This window comes from Podarcis raffonei, chromosome 7 (assembly GCF_027172205.1).
Source record: "Podarcis raffonei isolate rPodRaf1 chromosome 7, rPodRaf1.pri, whole genome shotgun sequence".
Classification (NCBI taxonomy): Eukaryota; Metazoa; Chordata; class Lepidosauria; order Squamata; family Lacertidae; genus Podarcis; species Podarcis raffonei.
Genome location: NC_070608.1, coordinates 18,951,574 through 18,967,795, shown reverse-complemented (window position 1 = coordinate 18,967,795; position 16,222 = coordinate 18,951,574). Strand labels below are relative to the sequence as shown.

The 16,222-nt window shown below is 40.3% G+C and overlaps 1 protein-coding gene across 3 annotated transcripts in view; it reads right to left on the bottom strand.

Moving 5' to 3' along the window:
- Positions 1-1,780: 1,780 nt before the first annotated feature.
- The window catches only part of CSMD3 (CUB and Sushi multiple domains 3), a 594,298-nt gene continuing 579,856 nt past the window's right edge, over positions 1,781-16,222 (bottom strand). For all 3 annotated transcript variants that reach the window (XM_053395417.1, XM_053395418.1, XM_053395419.1), the window contains 5 exons: positions 13,812-13,970; positions 11,065-11,177; positions 8,886-8,973; positions 5,698-5,833; positions 1,781-4,047 (listed from right to left, as the gene is read on the bottom strand). In XM_053395417.1, the coding sequence (XP_053251392.1) occupies positions 3,888-4,047; positions 5,698-5,833; positions 8,886-8,973; positions 11,065-11,177; positions 13,812-13,970 (656 nt within the window). In that variant the 3' untranslated portion in view covers positions 1,781-3,887. The remainder of the gene's footprint in view (positions 4,048-5,697; positions 5,834-8,885; positions 8,974-11,064; positions 11,178-13,811; positions 13,971-16,222) is intronic.

Genomic DNA, 16,222 nt, shown 5'->3' with positions numbered 1-16,222 from the left:
TTACAGTTGAGCCAAGCTGCATAGTTATTTATTAAACTTTTTAGATGCTTGTCACCCAAAGAGTCTCCAAGCAACTTACAATGAAAAATATAGATAAATACATTATACCACTGCAACACAGTGGGGGACGGGTCTGTATCTGAAACACACTGAAAGATTTTGTTTCATGAGGTGACAGATGGTATTCAGTAGGTTATCTCTTATGTAGGGCCTGCATAGGGGCCCAGAATAGCTTAATAGCTAACATTAGAATCCTTTTGCTAACCGTTCATAGAAATGTATTAGTCAGGGGCGGAGCTGAACATGCTCTTAAAACTGAGCCACCCCAGCCCATTAAAAAATACATTTAAGAGGCCAAAACTGCCTCAGCTCCTAGCAGTCAATGTCTATGCCAGAAAGTTATGACACTGGACAGCTGACAAGGAACTTAGGTCCATGAGGTTAGCATGGGAGCTATCTCCCTTGGCTCTTAGCCAATCCTTTGTAGTCATGTGCTGGCTTTCTAATCATCAGTCACAAAGAGGGAAAGTTTGGGGACATCATCTTGAGTCACTGTAAGGAGTGTCTCCATTGCCCAGGAGTGGATTTCCCAGCAACTCAAAAAAATGGGCCACAAGATTTCTAATTCTCTATTATGTGAGCTGTGTATTCTCATTTTAGCAAATGAAGCCTGTTAAGGTGCATGTTTGACTTTTATTTTATTGCCAAGCTGAATTAAAAAAGAACCCCTTGGCAAGGCCAGGGCCATGGCACAGTGGGGAAACACTTCTTTAATTCCTGGCACTTCCAGGTAAGGTTGAGAGACTCTGACTGAACACTGGAGGGTTGTCAACAATACAAAGCAGGATGGACATGTTGGATTAGCCAGAGGCAAGATTGACCGTGGGGTTTTGTGAGTAAGGCTTTCAATTTGGTTCTGCTTTTCTGCTTTGAAAATAACCTATTCACTTTCTTGAATTAGGCATAGTGCTAGCTGAATGAGTTCTTGGGGCCCCCCCCCCCGCCTCTGTTACTCCAGCAAAGCTGCAAGATTGTATGCACAAGCTTCCACTTTCAACTAAGAGTGGTTTGCTGTGTCCTCCTAACTAGGACAAAGTGGTTAGTTTAAATCAAAGGTGGATAACTGCATCATTCTAACTACTTTGAACTTACGTCTGTTATCTTTGCTTTCCTTCCATGCTTATGAACTGCACAGCTTGAGCCTTTGGGGGGGGGAATGCAAAATTGTAAAATTTGCATGTGGAATTCCATTATTCTCCAAGCCTGCAATGATTCCAAATCTTCTATTGTAAAGGATACTCAGTGTTACAAAAGCAATTATCCATTTTTATTTTGTTTACATTGCACTGAAAATTTACATCATACTTTTACAAATCCCCTTTTTTTCATAAAAATAGACTTCTTTACAAAAGTGTATGCATTAATATAAGAGGAGTAGCCAGTTGCAGAAGAAACAAGATTTTAAACAAGATCTCAAATGTATTAACCTTAACATTAATGAGTGAATCATCATTATTGCAATCATTTGAATAAACAAGAATAAATAACAAAGTGATGGTATAAAATATAAAAATGGCATTCTTTTAGTAGAAGACAGTTTCTGGACAAAACTGTATGAATTCTGAAAACAAAAAGGCTGTAAAATGGTTTATAAGAAATTCATCAAACACCATAGAAATTCAAGCAGCAATCCGGGGTACAATGATGGATTTGGGGCAGGAGGGGAGGGGAGATGGTTGGTTTGTTTTTGGTAGGCACTCTCTATAATGTTGATTTTAAAAAAAACACTTTGATTTTTCACAGAGTTATTCATGTCTGGGAAGAGACAATAGTACCAAATAATTAACACCAGCTAATGTACAGCATTGATGACTCCCAAATGGTTTCATGCTATAAAAGGAAGACAATGAACTATGACATGGGAATTACTCAGACTGTCATTTCATAATTCAGTTACAAAACTATAATCAAAACAAAAATCACATTCCTTCTATAAGAGTGAAATAGGCCTGTGATGACTTAAACCCAACTTAGAAGAAAGTAGGATTTGAAGGAACTGATTATTTTGCTTCCTGTACCCTTATTTACATTGCACTGTTGCAACAGAACAAATCGTAACTGAATAGGATTTGTCTCGCAAACATGAATACTGATTTATATTCCAAAACAAATACAAACTTCCCAAATTAGAATGAGGCAGGATTTGTTGGGACTTAAAACCAAAACCTGTTGTATTCAGTAGGAAACTTCTACCAGTGTGCTGCAAATTAATGGTCACAAGGAAATTGGAATCACACAAACGGAAATCTACAGAGCCAATTTCAATCCCAGTATTTTTGCTATGTGAATTGTTTTACATAATCTGTATTTAAAACATTTGTGCTGGCATAACCATTTGAAGACACAGAAATGCCTGGCACGGCTTTGGCAAAGCTTTTCGTATACACCCGCCCAAATACATTATTTATTGGCACAGCATACTACAATGAAACAAATAATGTACCACAAAATAATCCCAATCAACAGAATGGAACTATTCCATATGAAGGTCCCATTGCAGACATGTGGGTTCTGCTCTTGTAGGATATCCCTTTATTTTCAATGAGAGGACAATTCCATGCACATCATTGTGCCCTCCTATATTGGGAAGACCCAGAGAACAAGATTGCTCCTTTGGTGCATCAAAGCGATAAAGACATTAATGGATCAAAGTGCATCTTGTAGTCGCTGCAGATTTACTGGCCTGTGTTTAGCATTTAACACAGAGTGGAAGCAGGACCTGTAACACTGCTGAAACTCACAATTTCAAAGGATCTGAATTTTAATGCTTAATATCCTTTATCATTTAGGTGTGCAGTCTTGTAATCTGTTGTTCGTCTTGTGTGAAAATTTCAAAAAAGGAGAAACTGGGATTGCTAGGGCAAAAAGCGTGTTAATTGGATATTTTCACAAATTGTCCTCTGAAACGAAGAGTACTGCAGCATTACGGATCCTAGATTGTTAAGTAGTACAGTGTGTCCCAACTCTTTTTATACTGCTGTCGGATTGGTGGCTGTTGGGAAAGGAAATGTCAACCTGTGAAGAGGAAGAAAAATGCAGCAGCTCCTTGTAGCCCGCTGTAGCAGGAGATGTTAGCATGAAGAACAATGAAGGCAGAAATGGAGCAAGGAATTTAAATTCATGAAACAAAAGAACCTGAGAACGTGACACTTAATTATCCCACCGTGGCACAGAAATAATAGGTTGCACTAGCAAGCTCAAGCCGATTAATGGCCGTGACATAATCTTAGAAATTCAAAGGTACAGGGTGTGAGCCGTGTGATGTTCTTTAAAGGGAGGTACAATTGAGAGAATGGGACCCAATTCTAACTGTTGAGGGAATGATGTAGCTCATGACTCTTGCTCCTTCCTGTAAATATAACTCTTAATTTCTACCATATATCATTTGTTTTGTTCTTTTAAACCCAGTCCCTCTAGCATAGTTTATAAAGCACAGAAGTACTGATAGTGGATGCTCCTCCAATATATGCAAATATGTTTTATTTATTTTTTAATTTTTTTTTTTTTTAGAATAATCTCCTTTTTTAAAAAAAGCAAATAAACTGTGAGTAAGCACTCCTAGAGTGCAGCACATTTTCTGTAAAACACTCCACGGTAACCATGAAGTCAATATAGTTTTTTTTTTCCAGTTTATGAAAGAAAAAAGAAAAGGGAAAAAAGAAATCCTCTCTTGTCTCTCTGTCTCGTCCTCAGGAGAAGGTGACCCCGGAAATCCTGAAAAGTGTGCTTTAATTTCATTTTTGTTTTTGTTTTACACCAGTGAACGATGTGTGCACTGTGGTGTTGTGTTTCAATTTTCACATCTCTGAAGTCAAGCCGTCGTAATGTTATACCATTGTGCAGACTGTGTTCAAGTTGGGATCAAATCGTACAGCCTTCCCCTCGACGGACTTTGCATTCGTGTCATACATGGGGTTTTCAAACGCAGCTTGCCCATTGTTATTTTCATGTACAGAGCATCCTGTATACTGTGTTTTAGGTGCAGTTCTGTTGAGGAAGGCAGACAATAAAGAAAACAAAATTATTTGTGTAATGAAAGAATTTATAACTTGCCTTTTTTTCGAGGCCAGGTGTAAATTCAACAGAGGGCAACAGACTGGGTGTCTGAAAGAAGTCTACAATTGTCAGCATAACTTGATAATGAGTAAATTGTCAATGACAACTGTGGAGCAACTCTCCATAATAAAATATAACGGGCATAGGACTTTTCTAAGCACTTACAAGCTGGTAAACTATGTGGGATGTAAGATAAATTATACAAGAAATATGAGTCACAATACTGTAAATGTCAAAAGCAAAATATAGGCAATATGTGAAGTACACAGCATCCCCTTTTTATTGCTCTGTCCTGAGTTGCCGAGAAATTTGAATAACCTTGTTCCTCTCTTCGAGAGAATAATTTACAACAACAATTTAAACAGAGCAAGTAAAGGTATAATGTAAGACAATAACCTTGCCTATCAAGCATCCCTGACAGTTCTTAAATGAGGTTAGTATATGCATGCACTAGACTGAATGTTTTTCAAGAGAGCTCTTAATTTATCTTGAATAGAATAATGGGGCCTGCAGGCACTAAATAATTCAATTTAATGATAATAGTGAAGATGGGCCAAAGCCATCCAGGGCAAATATTGCTACTACTGCCTTTGATTTCCTCAAGGCCTCTTTTTCTGGTTGGGTAGGAATACTAAGGTTTTGAAACTGGGTCTCATCACAAAGATTTGTGTTGTCAATATCATTAAAGGCCCTAGAACAGATAACTGAACAGCTGGTCTTTGAGCATTTAGAAAAGGATGCTGTGATTACTAAGACCCAGCATGGGTTTCTCATGAACAAGGCATGCCAGATGAATCTCATTTCTTTTTTTAAGAGTGTTACAAGCTTGGTGGGGAATGCTTTGGATGTAGTGTATCTTAGTAGACCACAAGCTTAAAATGAGTCAACAGTGATACATCAGCAAAAAAAATCTAAAGCTATTCTAGGCTGTATTGTGTCACAATCAAGGAACGTAATAGAACTGCTCTATTCCACCTTGATCAGGCCAGTACTGTGTCCAATTCCAGGCACCAGAATTTAATGACACTGACAAGCTGGAATGTGTGCCATATGAGGAACAGTTGAGGGAGTTGGGTATGTTTAGCCTGAATAAGAGGAAACTGAGAGGAGATATGAGAGTCATCTTCTTCAAATATCTAAAGGGCTGTCACATGGAAGATGGAGCAAGCTTGTTTTCTCCTGCTCTGGAAGGTAGGACTTCGACCAATGGCTTCAAGTTACAAGAAAGGAGAGTCTGACTAAACTTCAGGGAGCATTTACTGATGATAAGAGCTGTTAAACAGCTAAAGGGGGCAGCATTTTCCTTTCCCCATTGGTATGTGTTAGAGAACAGTAGACTGGGGGCAAGTCTTGAAATGGAAAGAAGATATAATGAACGCCCAGCTTAGGACCATTAAACTAAAAGCATGTAGAGTGGAATTGTCCTATTAACACATCTCTTGCTCACCTTCCCCTCTTATTCACCTTCCCGTCTTCCAGCTAAGCACTGAGACCTACATAGTGGAATCTGCCTTAAACATCCAGCTCTAAACTTCATACAGCAAACACACACACAAAGAGAGAGTTTACATTCATACTCACCTTTGTTTATAAAGGTAAAACCCAAATCCTGCTAATATAAGGGCAAAGAAAGGCACAAGAATAGCAATAGCCACTGAACTGCTGTTTGTACCATGTGGTTGATTTGACGAATTTGAACCTTCAGACATGTTGAGTCCTGGAAGGAAACACAGAGGCACAATTATTTCTGTTACCCACTGTCATGCTTCTCAGTCCAAAAATTCACTCTACCATGGAGTAAAACAGTAAAAACTAGAGAAGTTGATGGCTGTGAGTTCTACAGCTACGGTCTGCTAATAACAACATCCTGAAGATCCCAGGCCACAGGGAGGTCAGACTTGCCTCGACCAGAGCCAGGGCCTTTTTGGCTGTGGCCCTGGCCTGGTGGAACACACTCTCACAAGAGACCAGGGCCCTGCGAGATTTGACATCTTTTTGCAGGGCCTGCCAGATGGAGCTGTTCCTCCAGGACTTTGGCCAGGGTTTAGTCTGACTCATTTTCTCTTTGTATAAGAACAAGCATGAAGGTTTCCCAGCCCATTCACAGGTCCTTATAATATCAATGGAAACAGCTGGTCCTGGTGAGAATTAACCACTTTCAATTTAACCTGACGACTGCCATTTGTTTAGTTTATTTTTAATTATAAGTTATTCAAATTAATTTTGGGATGCATTTTAATCTATTGCTTGCTTGTTTTTATGTATATTGTGTTATTAATATGATTTTAGCCGCACTGAGCCCAGCTCTGGCAGTGGAGGGCGGGATACAAATAAAATTTTATATTATTATTATTATTATTATTATTATTATTATTATTACCACAGCACATGAAATGTTGCTAGGCATAAACACCAGTTCCTGCTGTAAACATAGGGTTCCTCTTTCCAACAATGTGAAAGAAATACCTGTCCTTATTACACAGGCTCCTTACAGTGACTGGCTCATGTGTTAACTCACTAGTGGAAGCAACCAGGAAGATAAAAACAAATCTGAAATAAGGAAAGGAAGTGGGTAAGGAATGTCTCACTCTTTTTCCTCCTTCCTTTTTAAGGTTGGATACAAACAAGCTGGTGTAGAAATATCTTTAGGATAGAGAGCTGTCCAACCCAGTTCTTTAATATTTACAAGACTAAATAAATTGCCTCAGCTTATATTTGAGAAGTTATTCATCCCCTTTATATTGACAATAAAAATGAGAAATTGATTGTTCCTGGGAACTATGAGAACATATTTTCGCCTCCAGATAAAATTATCATAGTAGAAAGTGACCAAGCTACTTAAAAGGGATTACAGCAACTAATTCCTCTTGTAAAACTGCACAGGTTGGTCTAAACGGAATTCTACTGCCCAAAAAGGGGAAACATTTAATGATATACCAGCTTCTGTCTAAGGGAAAAAACACTGCAGTACTCTAAAGATGGGCTGCAATAATTAACAGCTTAATATTTTCTCTTAGCTATCTAACATTTTTGTCTTTTTTTATATGGTCGTGGATTCAGGTATTAATATTTTGTTAGGGGCATGAAATTTGGAAGAAAAGATAGGCAAACAAAGCAATAGACGTAGAGCAAAAGGCAACATGTATGAATTTCAAACTCCCCACTTCTCCAGTCCTCCTCAAAAGTGATACAAAGAAATCAGGATGTCTGCATGTTAAGCCACAATACTTTAAAATATACTAATTCAGAGGCTGTTTGTAGGAAATTGGCTAGTTGTAATATTACCTTCCCCTTTGCACCTCCAAAATTTAAAAACAGCCGTAATCATTGCCAGGTTTCGAATGCAAACTTGGATTTCAGGCAAAAATGTTCGGTTAAGCAACTTTTAGAAACTGCATGCTGATCCAACACAGCTAGATGTGACTTAGATGCTGTGGTACCCTTTGATGAGAATACCATTTTTAAATATGAGAAATTTACTTATTTACTCCCCAAAGTTATACACTCTGTTGCAGCAAGAAGCCACTAATGTTCACATGGTTAAAACAGAACAAACCACAGAAACACAACCCCCTAAGCATAATGAAATCAGCTCAACAAACTAAACTAAAGCAATAAAACCATCAATGCAAACTCTAAAAACAACAACAATTTCATCAAATACAATAATGCTCTTCCGTAAATGACTGGGTTACACCTTAAGGCAGTGGTGGCCAAACTCGGCCCTCTAGATGTTTTGGGACTCTAGTTCCCACTATTCCTGACCACTGGTTCTGCTAGCTAGGGATGATGGGAGTTGTAGTCTCAAAACATCTGGAGGGCTGAGTTTGGCCACCATGGCCTTAAGGAAAGCCTTCCTAAACAAAATGTCTCCAGTGGGTGCAGGAAGATCATCACTCAAGGTGTCTTTCCGATTTTGGCTGGAAATTGATTCCAGAGAGCTGGAGGTGCAACACTAAAGGTCTAGTTTATTGTACAAGCTAGGCATACCTCTGGGGCATATGCTATTGCCAGAAGTGCCCCATCTGAGGACAGCAGTTGTTAGGTAGGGAAGTCCCTTAGATATCCTGGTCCCAAGTTGTTCAGGGCCCCCTCGCCCAATCAACTTTGCATGGAGACAAAGTGGGATGAAGGAAGGGTGGGGAACAGTTTCTTTACTTTAGCTGCCCATAGCCTATGGTGAACCACTTATCTACGATTTGGCTTTTGTTGGCATGCTATCGCTAACCAAAATTAGAATGATTTGTAAAGATGATGTGCCCAGGACTAAAATCTGCACATGTACACACCAGAGGCTGGCAGCAGTTAAAATCAGCATAGTCCAAGCTTCCTGTGGCCATGTACTAAAGTGACTGTAGACATACCCAGTATTAGCTATATTTAGAATGCTTCATTCGTATAACTTAAAGTCATATTTCAGCACTCCAGCAGATGCAATCATTTTTTATCGAGAAACAACAGAACGAGAGCCATATTCAGTCATTTGGAATCCCTGTGTAGTCGATGTGCAAAGGGGAGACCAGGATCCTGCCATCATTCCCCACCACCACCACCAGACTCCACATGTCAATAAGCTATGTGTGCATAGAATCAGCAAACATGTAAATGCAGACATGCACATTCTCATCCTGAAATCAGGGAACATGAAGCCTTATGCACACAGAGCCAATTGATCCATGAAACCTGGGGTCTTGCTCCTCACTTCACACATGAATCCCAAATGATTGCCCAGGTTTTAAAGAGTCACAATATTAATGCATACTGGTTACCTAGTCTTTGAAGTCCAAATTGCCCATAATCTTTACCCTGGATAAATCCTTGAAAAACATAGGTAGCACCATCAGGCTCGGCGGAAACCTAAAGGGATTTTTAAAAAAGAAGAGAAGTAAAGTGGATATACATACATTGGTTAAACATTAAGAAGGAGATTAGGTTTGGGCACTTAAACCATTCAGCTCCTTGGAAATAGATTTTCCAAGCAGGAGGTAGTTGAGCTAAGAGAATATGTGGGCCGTTATAAATCTTTGTGCCTGAATTGCCTTAAAATGTGTTGTTATTTTATTAAAATCTGAGATTACTATCAGTAAAAGAGACTAGGGAAAAATATTTATTTCAGTGTGGTTGCTATGTACATTTGTCACAAAGAACTACCGCCAACAAGTTAAAAATAAATTATCTAAAGCCCCCACAAAAAACTAGTCAATGTGTTATCTAGAATTGATTTTAGTACACACACAGAGAGACACATGGTTATCTTTCAAAGCACCTAGTGCACAGTTATTACTAAAAGGGATTTAAGTAGGTGTCAACAGGTGCTCCGTGATGGAAAAGGACCTGGTGGTGCATAACTGCCAAGGGCAATGACTTTTGCACCAGTTACAGCAGCAGACATAGGTTAGACTTCAACATGCCACATGTCATTGGCTTTTACATCCATTGCAATCCAGTAACATCCATTGCAATCCACTGTGCACAGAGCAGTGCACAACAGCAGCTAAACAATCGCTTTCAATGTACACTGTACACTGCTAGCATTGTAACTGCCTGCTTTTCAGTGACAGCTGCTCACTGATGTCTTCATGTGATCTGGTTTTTAGTCTCACCCACCCAGGCCATTCCTAAAAGCAGGGATGGGGAATGTGTGGCCCACCAGATATAGCTAAACTCTCCCAAGCCTTGGCCATTGGCCATACTGGCTGTGTCTGATGGAGTCCAACAACATCTGGAGGGCCACATGTTCCCCATAATTGATAGGGAAGAACTGGTTCCATTTACCAAAGATTAAAGTTGGGGGATCAGTGCAGGTGCAAATGTATAGAGCTTCTCTGTCCCAGTGCCACTACTGCAGTCCAAATTGCTCCCCTACCCTTTTGTAATATAAAAAGATGTCAGAAGTTCCAGTCTGAGGGAGTCTGTTCCACTGTTGAACAGCTTTTATAGTCAGAAAGTTCTTCCCAACATTTAGTCGGAATCTCCCTTTTTTTGTGTAACACGAATCCATTGTTTTGGGTCCTCACCCCTAATAGAATAGGGGCAGGAAAACCATGATATCATACCTTTGGTTAGCTTAGCTACACTGCTGCTAAAAAAAAAAACAACCTATGAATTTTCCTGTGCTAATGTATACCTAGAAATGCCGCCATGTTGAAAAAACTAGAAGATGCAGGTTTTTGCTTGCTGTCCATACTGAACCAGAGTGTTGCCATTGTAACAAATCTAGGTTTTGTCCTTATAGATAGAATATATTTCACCCATTGTAGAAGGAACAATTTGTGCTCCCGACAGCTGGAAAGTCACTGCCAGTTAGTGATGCCAATACTGAAGTAAATGGACCAATTATCTGTCTTAATATAAGGCGGCTTCCTCAAGGGTCCCATGAAGCATCACTGCACTCCATACAACACTTCTGACATCTTCTGCCACAACAGACTATGATGCTATTGCTGATTCTGGCCCATGGGTCCCATGTAACACAATGCCTAATTCTGGGTTGTGCCGTATGCCCTTCCTGGAGTTAAGTTCCAGGCAATATGATCAGTCTATATTCCTACAAACCACTTACTCCATCGGGCTGCTATGGATAAAGCAGCTTACTTTCAGTGTAAAAATGCAAAGCAAATGAATAGGAAAGCATCTCATGCTCTTACAATAGTGTTGATGCAGACGTGTTTTTCAAAGAAACGAACAAGTGCCTGCTCAAACTGTAAGTACTATTTAAGAATAATTCTACCTTTGAAACCAGTCAGTGGCATTTCCCCAGACCTTTCAGAATGCCACTACATTCTAGCACCAACGTTTGTTCTTGCCCTGTCAGCATCCGTCTGTATGATCCCATTTTTCAGCATTGGTAATTAAACTTTCATTTCTAAAATGTCTTTTTTCTGGTCTCATGCACAAGCCATCATTTCCTATTAAGAAAGTATTGAATTTTGCTGGAACTATACTCACAAAGCCATCCATAGCCCATTTTTCCTCCTTCAGTTTGTTCACAGAAGTATGGGATGGTGCTTTAATGAGATAGATATGGAGCATTAAACGGGCTTCTTGGCTTTTATACACCCCTGTAAAATATAAAAGTAGTTGATCTTTGCCACTTGTAAGTAATTTGAGCTAAGAAAAATATCTTCAAATCTCCCACAGGAAGTCCTTACAATCACACAGGCAAGGTGTGAAGGTCAACGATTTACATTTTGCTCAGATAGTTAACAATGGACTAGAAAAAATATCTGTTAGAGTAATTACACATTCAGATTAGCAGTGTGGAATGTTGGCCATCTATCTATTCATCCCTGCCATGAGTCCTGAGGGATTGCTGGGCTCAGGAGAGGAGCAGCACACCGAAATGCAGACAAAGGAGGAAGATGACAGCGAGGAACAGGATGATGATGAGGGAGGGGGTTGATATTAGGAAACTGAGGCTGTAGGTGTTCACTTTCCCCACTCAGGAGATGTTGCCTCTTTTTCTTGCCAGGGAAAGGAAGTCTGTTCACCAGTCAGCCAACCCTCAATAGTTTTCCAGCTGTTTCCCCAGCATCACGGCTGGCCGCGTCATCTGTGCTGGGGACAGCCCCAGCCAATCTGCTGCCAGGGTGGGTGTGGCCACGGGCCATTTAATCTCAGTGTAGCCGGCCAGCTCCCTCTTCCTTGCCTCTTTGTCGGAGACCCCTACCCACCCACCCTCTTCTCATGCTTTGCTCTGATATGACCTTGCTATGGCAGTTGTTGGTCGCCTTGTTGTTGGGACCAGGTAGGAATTTTTTCCCTTTGGCAAATTGGCACCGGCCATTGGGTTTTTGCCTACCTAGTAGTAATCATCACAACTTCTGTGAGGTTAGGCCTTCATTTGGTTGGAGGGGAGGTTGTTGTCTTCTCCTGCCCCTCCTCAATAAGGGTATCCTGTTAAAGGGATCCGGGGTGTGAATACTGTCTGAAGCCTGGGCATGGGCTAGGGCCATGTCACAGCCCCTTTGGGGTGTTGCCACTATCTGATGTAAGTTATAGGGTACCCCCTATTTGTAGTTTACCCTTCCGTGGACTCCCTGCAGGCAGGCAAGAGTCAAGACTGGCTTCACCCCAATGCCTAAGCCAAACCGCTCCCATCTGTAACCAATAAAGTTGTGGCCTATTTGAACCCATAAACCAAAATACTCCATATCAGTGTGATTTATTGTTCTCCTGGGAACTTTGTGGCTCTGGTGCCATGGCATGCAACACAGCAATGGAATTTGGAGAGGGTGCCAGCTCATTGCTGGTACTGGGGGACATGCACAGCCTGGTCACCAGCAGCACTCCCATCTCTGGGAGCAGACAACTTCTCCCCAATGCTATGACCATTTGTACACTCACCATCTGTTTTCTGCCTCAGTAAAGATCTCAAGAAAGAACATCTATAATTGTGGTCTGGGCAGAAACCAGGACAAACCTGCCCTGATTCCCCCTCTCCTTGTTGCTCTTTCCCTCTGCTCTATTATCCAAAGGCTAGCAAACATTTGGGCAAGGAGTGACAGAGAATACACTCTGGGCTGGATCCAGATTAAGTTAAGGTACATTTTATGTCCCACTGAAATCAATGTGAAAAGTTAGTCAGGCCTTAAGTCTACATTGTGTTCCGATGGTTTAAATTATTATCCGTGTCTAAGCCTGATCAGCCAAGAGGCAGCACACACCCAGCTATTGCCAGATGTCTCCTTTCGCTGCCAAAGAATTACTGGGCTCAGAAAAATATTAAAAGCTGAAGTTAAACTGACAGGTTTTAGCATGATGAATGAATTATCTTCTCTGATAAATTCCTTGGATTACTTTGCCTGGCAAATTATGATGGAGCGCTACTGCAGACTCTAGCAAGGATGGCTAGGAGTAAATGGACTCTTATAAGGAGCCAGCCACTGTTGCTCCCTGCAAATTTACATTAATATCAGCCCTATTCTGTCATTCTCCACATATAAGAGCAAGGGAGCAGGACAGCACCGCTAGCACAAACCTTGCATCCTGCATAGCACTGGATTGGCAGAGATGTCTGCATAGTAAAAAAACCTATATGTGAGTAGCTACCCACATATATTTATCGACTGACTGAAATGTTTATAGACTGTGCTTCATAAAATATATCTAGGTGGTATATACAACATACAAAAATCATAATAAAATTAAGAAAGCATCAATAAAAATATACTTTAAATAATTAATGTCAATACTAGCTAGTTTTTTTAAAAAGCAAGCAATGCAGTTTTCAGAATACATCTGAATGAAGGCCAGGCAGTTCCTGCCGAAATGCTACTGGCATGGAGTTCCACAGGGCAGAGTTAGCCCCAATAATGGCTCAGTCCCTACTAACATCCAACGGACAGGGATGTGCCCCACAAGAGGATCTTTGTGATCAAGGTAGAGCCAAATCAGGCCATCCTAACTTCATGTGTCTGGAACCGCTGTGTGTTCTATTATCGTTGCAAAAAACCAAAATATAATCTGAAGCAACTCATTGACTAATATACCGGTAATTGTCTCTCTTCCTCTATATCTCTCCATAAAGGACATATTTTTAATTTATTATTTTGTTTTGAAAAATACTGGTTACAGTTCAGCCATACTCGATAGCACACTCCTGTATGTGCCTACTCAGAAGTAAGCTTCACTAAATTCGTAAGCGGGGACTGGATTGAGAAATATGAGGCCGTTGGTTATTTCCATGACCTTACCTGAAAGTAACAGCTCCATGTTGCTGTTCGTGAGTGTCGCATTCACTCTTCCTGACGTTGCATTGAAATTTGTAACTGTCAAGGTCATGGGTTGCTTTTTGCCTTTGTAATTGTAGGAGCCTTTCCATATATAATTCTGGGCAAACACATCATCAGGAACTGTAGCGGGGAAAACATCCAAAATGTTAATGAACATAGCCATATTTGGATTGCAATAGCTCAGGTTAAAATGAGAATAGATGCTCGTTCTCTCTTCTTCAATTATTTTTTGCTACTGGAAATTATATTTATGATCGTCACAGAACATGGCCCATATATACATAATGCACAGCAATGGTTTTTGAGAAAGCATCTGTGAGCTAGCCTTAACTGCACCTGTCCTAATGGAAAAATAATAATGTTACGTGCATATTGAAATGATGCAGTCAAAAGACAAGATTTTAACCAACTTTTTATGCCTGCATGTAGACAAATTATATAGAGAGGATGAAATCCGGCTGGTGCCATTCTACTAACAGAATCTATTCATCAGAAATCATTCCTCTCCCCAGAAGTGCCCCCACCCAAAATTTGCTCTAGGTAGTTCCCAGACATATTCCATTTCTTAAACAATGTGAAATCCCATTACCAAATGTAGCTGCAGAGACACCCATGTGCAAAAGTAGGGTGCAAAAGTTGTGACATGTGCATGTTCAGGTCATATATGGGACTTCACAGAAACCATAAAGAAGAAAAGAGAGCATTGTTTCTCAATTAATTATTTACGAATCAAAGAATAATTAACATGTGGGAAGAAATTAAAGGAGAAGTTTTAGAAGCCAAAATACGATTCCATGGGATTCCATATGTCCAACATCCACAGAGAGATATTCTGAGCATTTATGTCTCACCTGAAAGGACATACTAAATACCACATTGATCACTGATCAGTCACCACATTGACTGCCTAACTGATTTCCCTTCGCATGTATTACAAAAAACAAGAAGAATGATTATACCTATGATGCTATACCTTTAAATAACATATATGTTTTTGGAAGACTGAGTGAGTATTAAATTCGTGGTAGGGTTGCTAAACATGTCAATTTCAGTTTCTCATTTTTCCAGTCTAACCAGTCTAACCAGTGATTCATTTCTTAAAGTCCGCATGAAAAACTTGTCACGATTTCAGTGCAGATTTTGTTGGGAATCTGTGGTAAGAAACCCATGCAGGGGAAGTTGCCCCTAGTTCCAGTCACCACACAGAGGCAGCTTAAGGTCCGAATAGTTTACTGTTGCAGAAGATAAAGGCTTCAGTAATACAGTTTTGGGTGTTGATATATATACTCACAGCTGTAAGCTATGCACATACAGATATATAAAGTACGAAGTATTTCTGTTGCCCCAGCAATTGAAGATGTAACACAGACTCCAACTCACTTCTCAAGACTCAATGACTGACTAATGAGCTGACATGCCTTAATCACTTATATAAATGGCACTGGGATGTTGCCATAGCAACAGTCTTGGCTGACTTTGCACCTGTTGGCTTATCCCAAGACCATGGGGTTATTTGTGCAAATGAAGAAAACCGACCCCTTACTCCATGTCCAGTTTGTCCCACAAATTTCTCCTAAGTTTTACAAGCAATTTCCCCATATACAATGTTATTTTCACTAATAAATGCATTGTTACACATATGTTCCTGTAATGTACACATTTTTGTGCACCCTTTTGTGGGTTGGAGAACAGCATTGCAAAATTTGGAGAAGGGCCAGTTTTGAAGGGTTAGCTGTGTTTCAGTTCATGCATAGCTTAGGAAGTCTAAATAAGGTAGGTCTGCATTAAAATGTGGACTAGCTCATGGAGCTTATTTCATAATCTCAAATAGCATTCAGATCTCAGTGCTAGCTCATTACTTAGAATCATAGTATTGGAAGGGACACTGAGGATCATGTAGTCCAGGGGTCAGCATACTTTTTCAGCAGGGGGCCGGTCCACTGTCCCTCAGACCTTGTGGGGGGCCGGACTATATTTTGGAGGAAAAAGATGAACAAATTCCTATGCTCCACAAATAACCCAGAGATGCATTTTAAATAAAAGGACACATTCTACTCATGTAAAAACACGCATATTCCTGGACTGTCCACAGGCTGGATTTAGAAGATGATTGGGCCGGATCCAGCCCCTGGGCCTTAGTTTGCTTACCCATGATGTAGTCCAACTCCCTACAATGCAGAAATATTCAGGTGTCCCATACGGGGATCGAACCTGCAACCTTTGTCTTAACAGCAAAGTGCTCTAACCAACTGAGCTTATGATCCTGTATTTTAAAACTGAAAAGCTAGGTTTTTTTAAATCAGGTGCAGCCCAACCTGTTCCTGCTTTCCTTGAAGCAAGTCTTGCTGAATTCAACTTTTACACAAGTTATG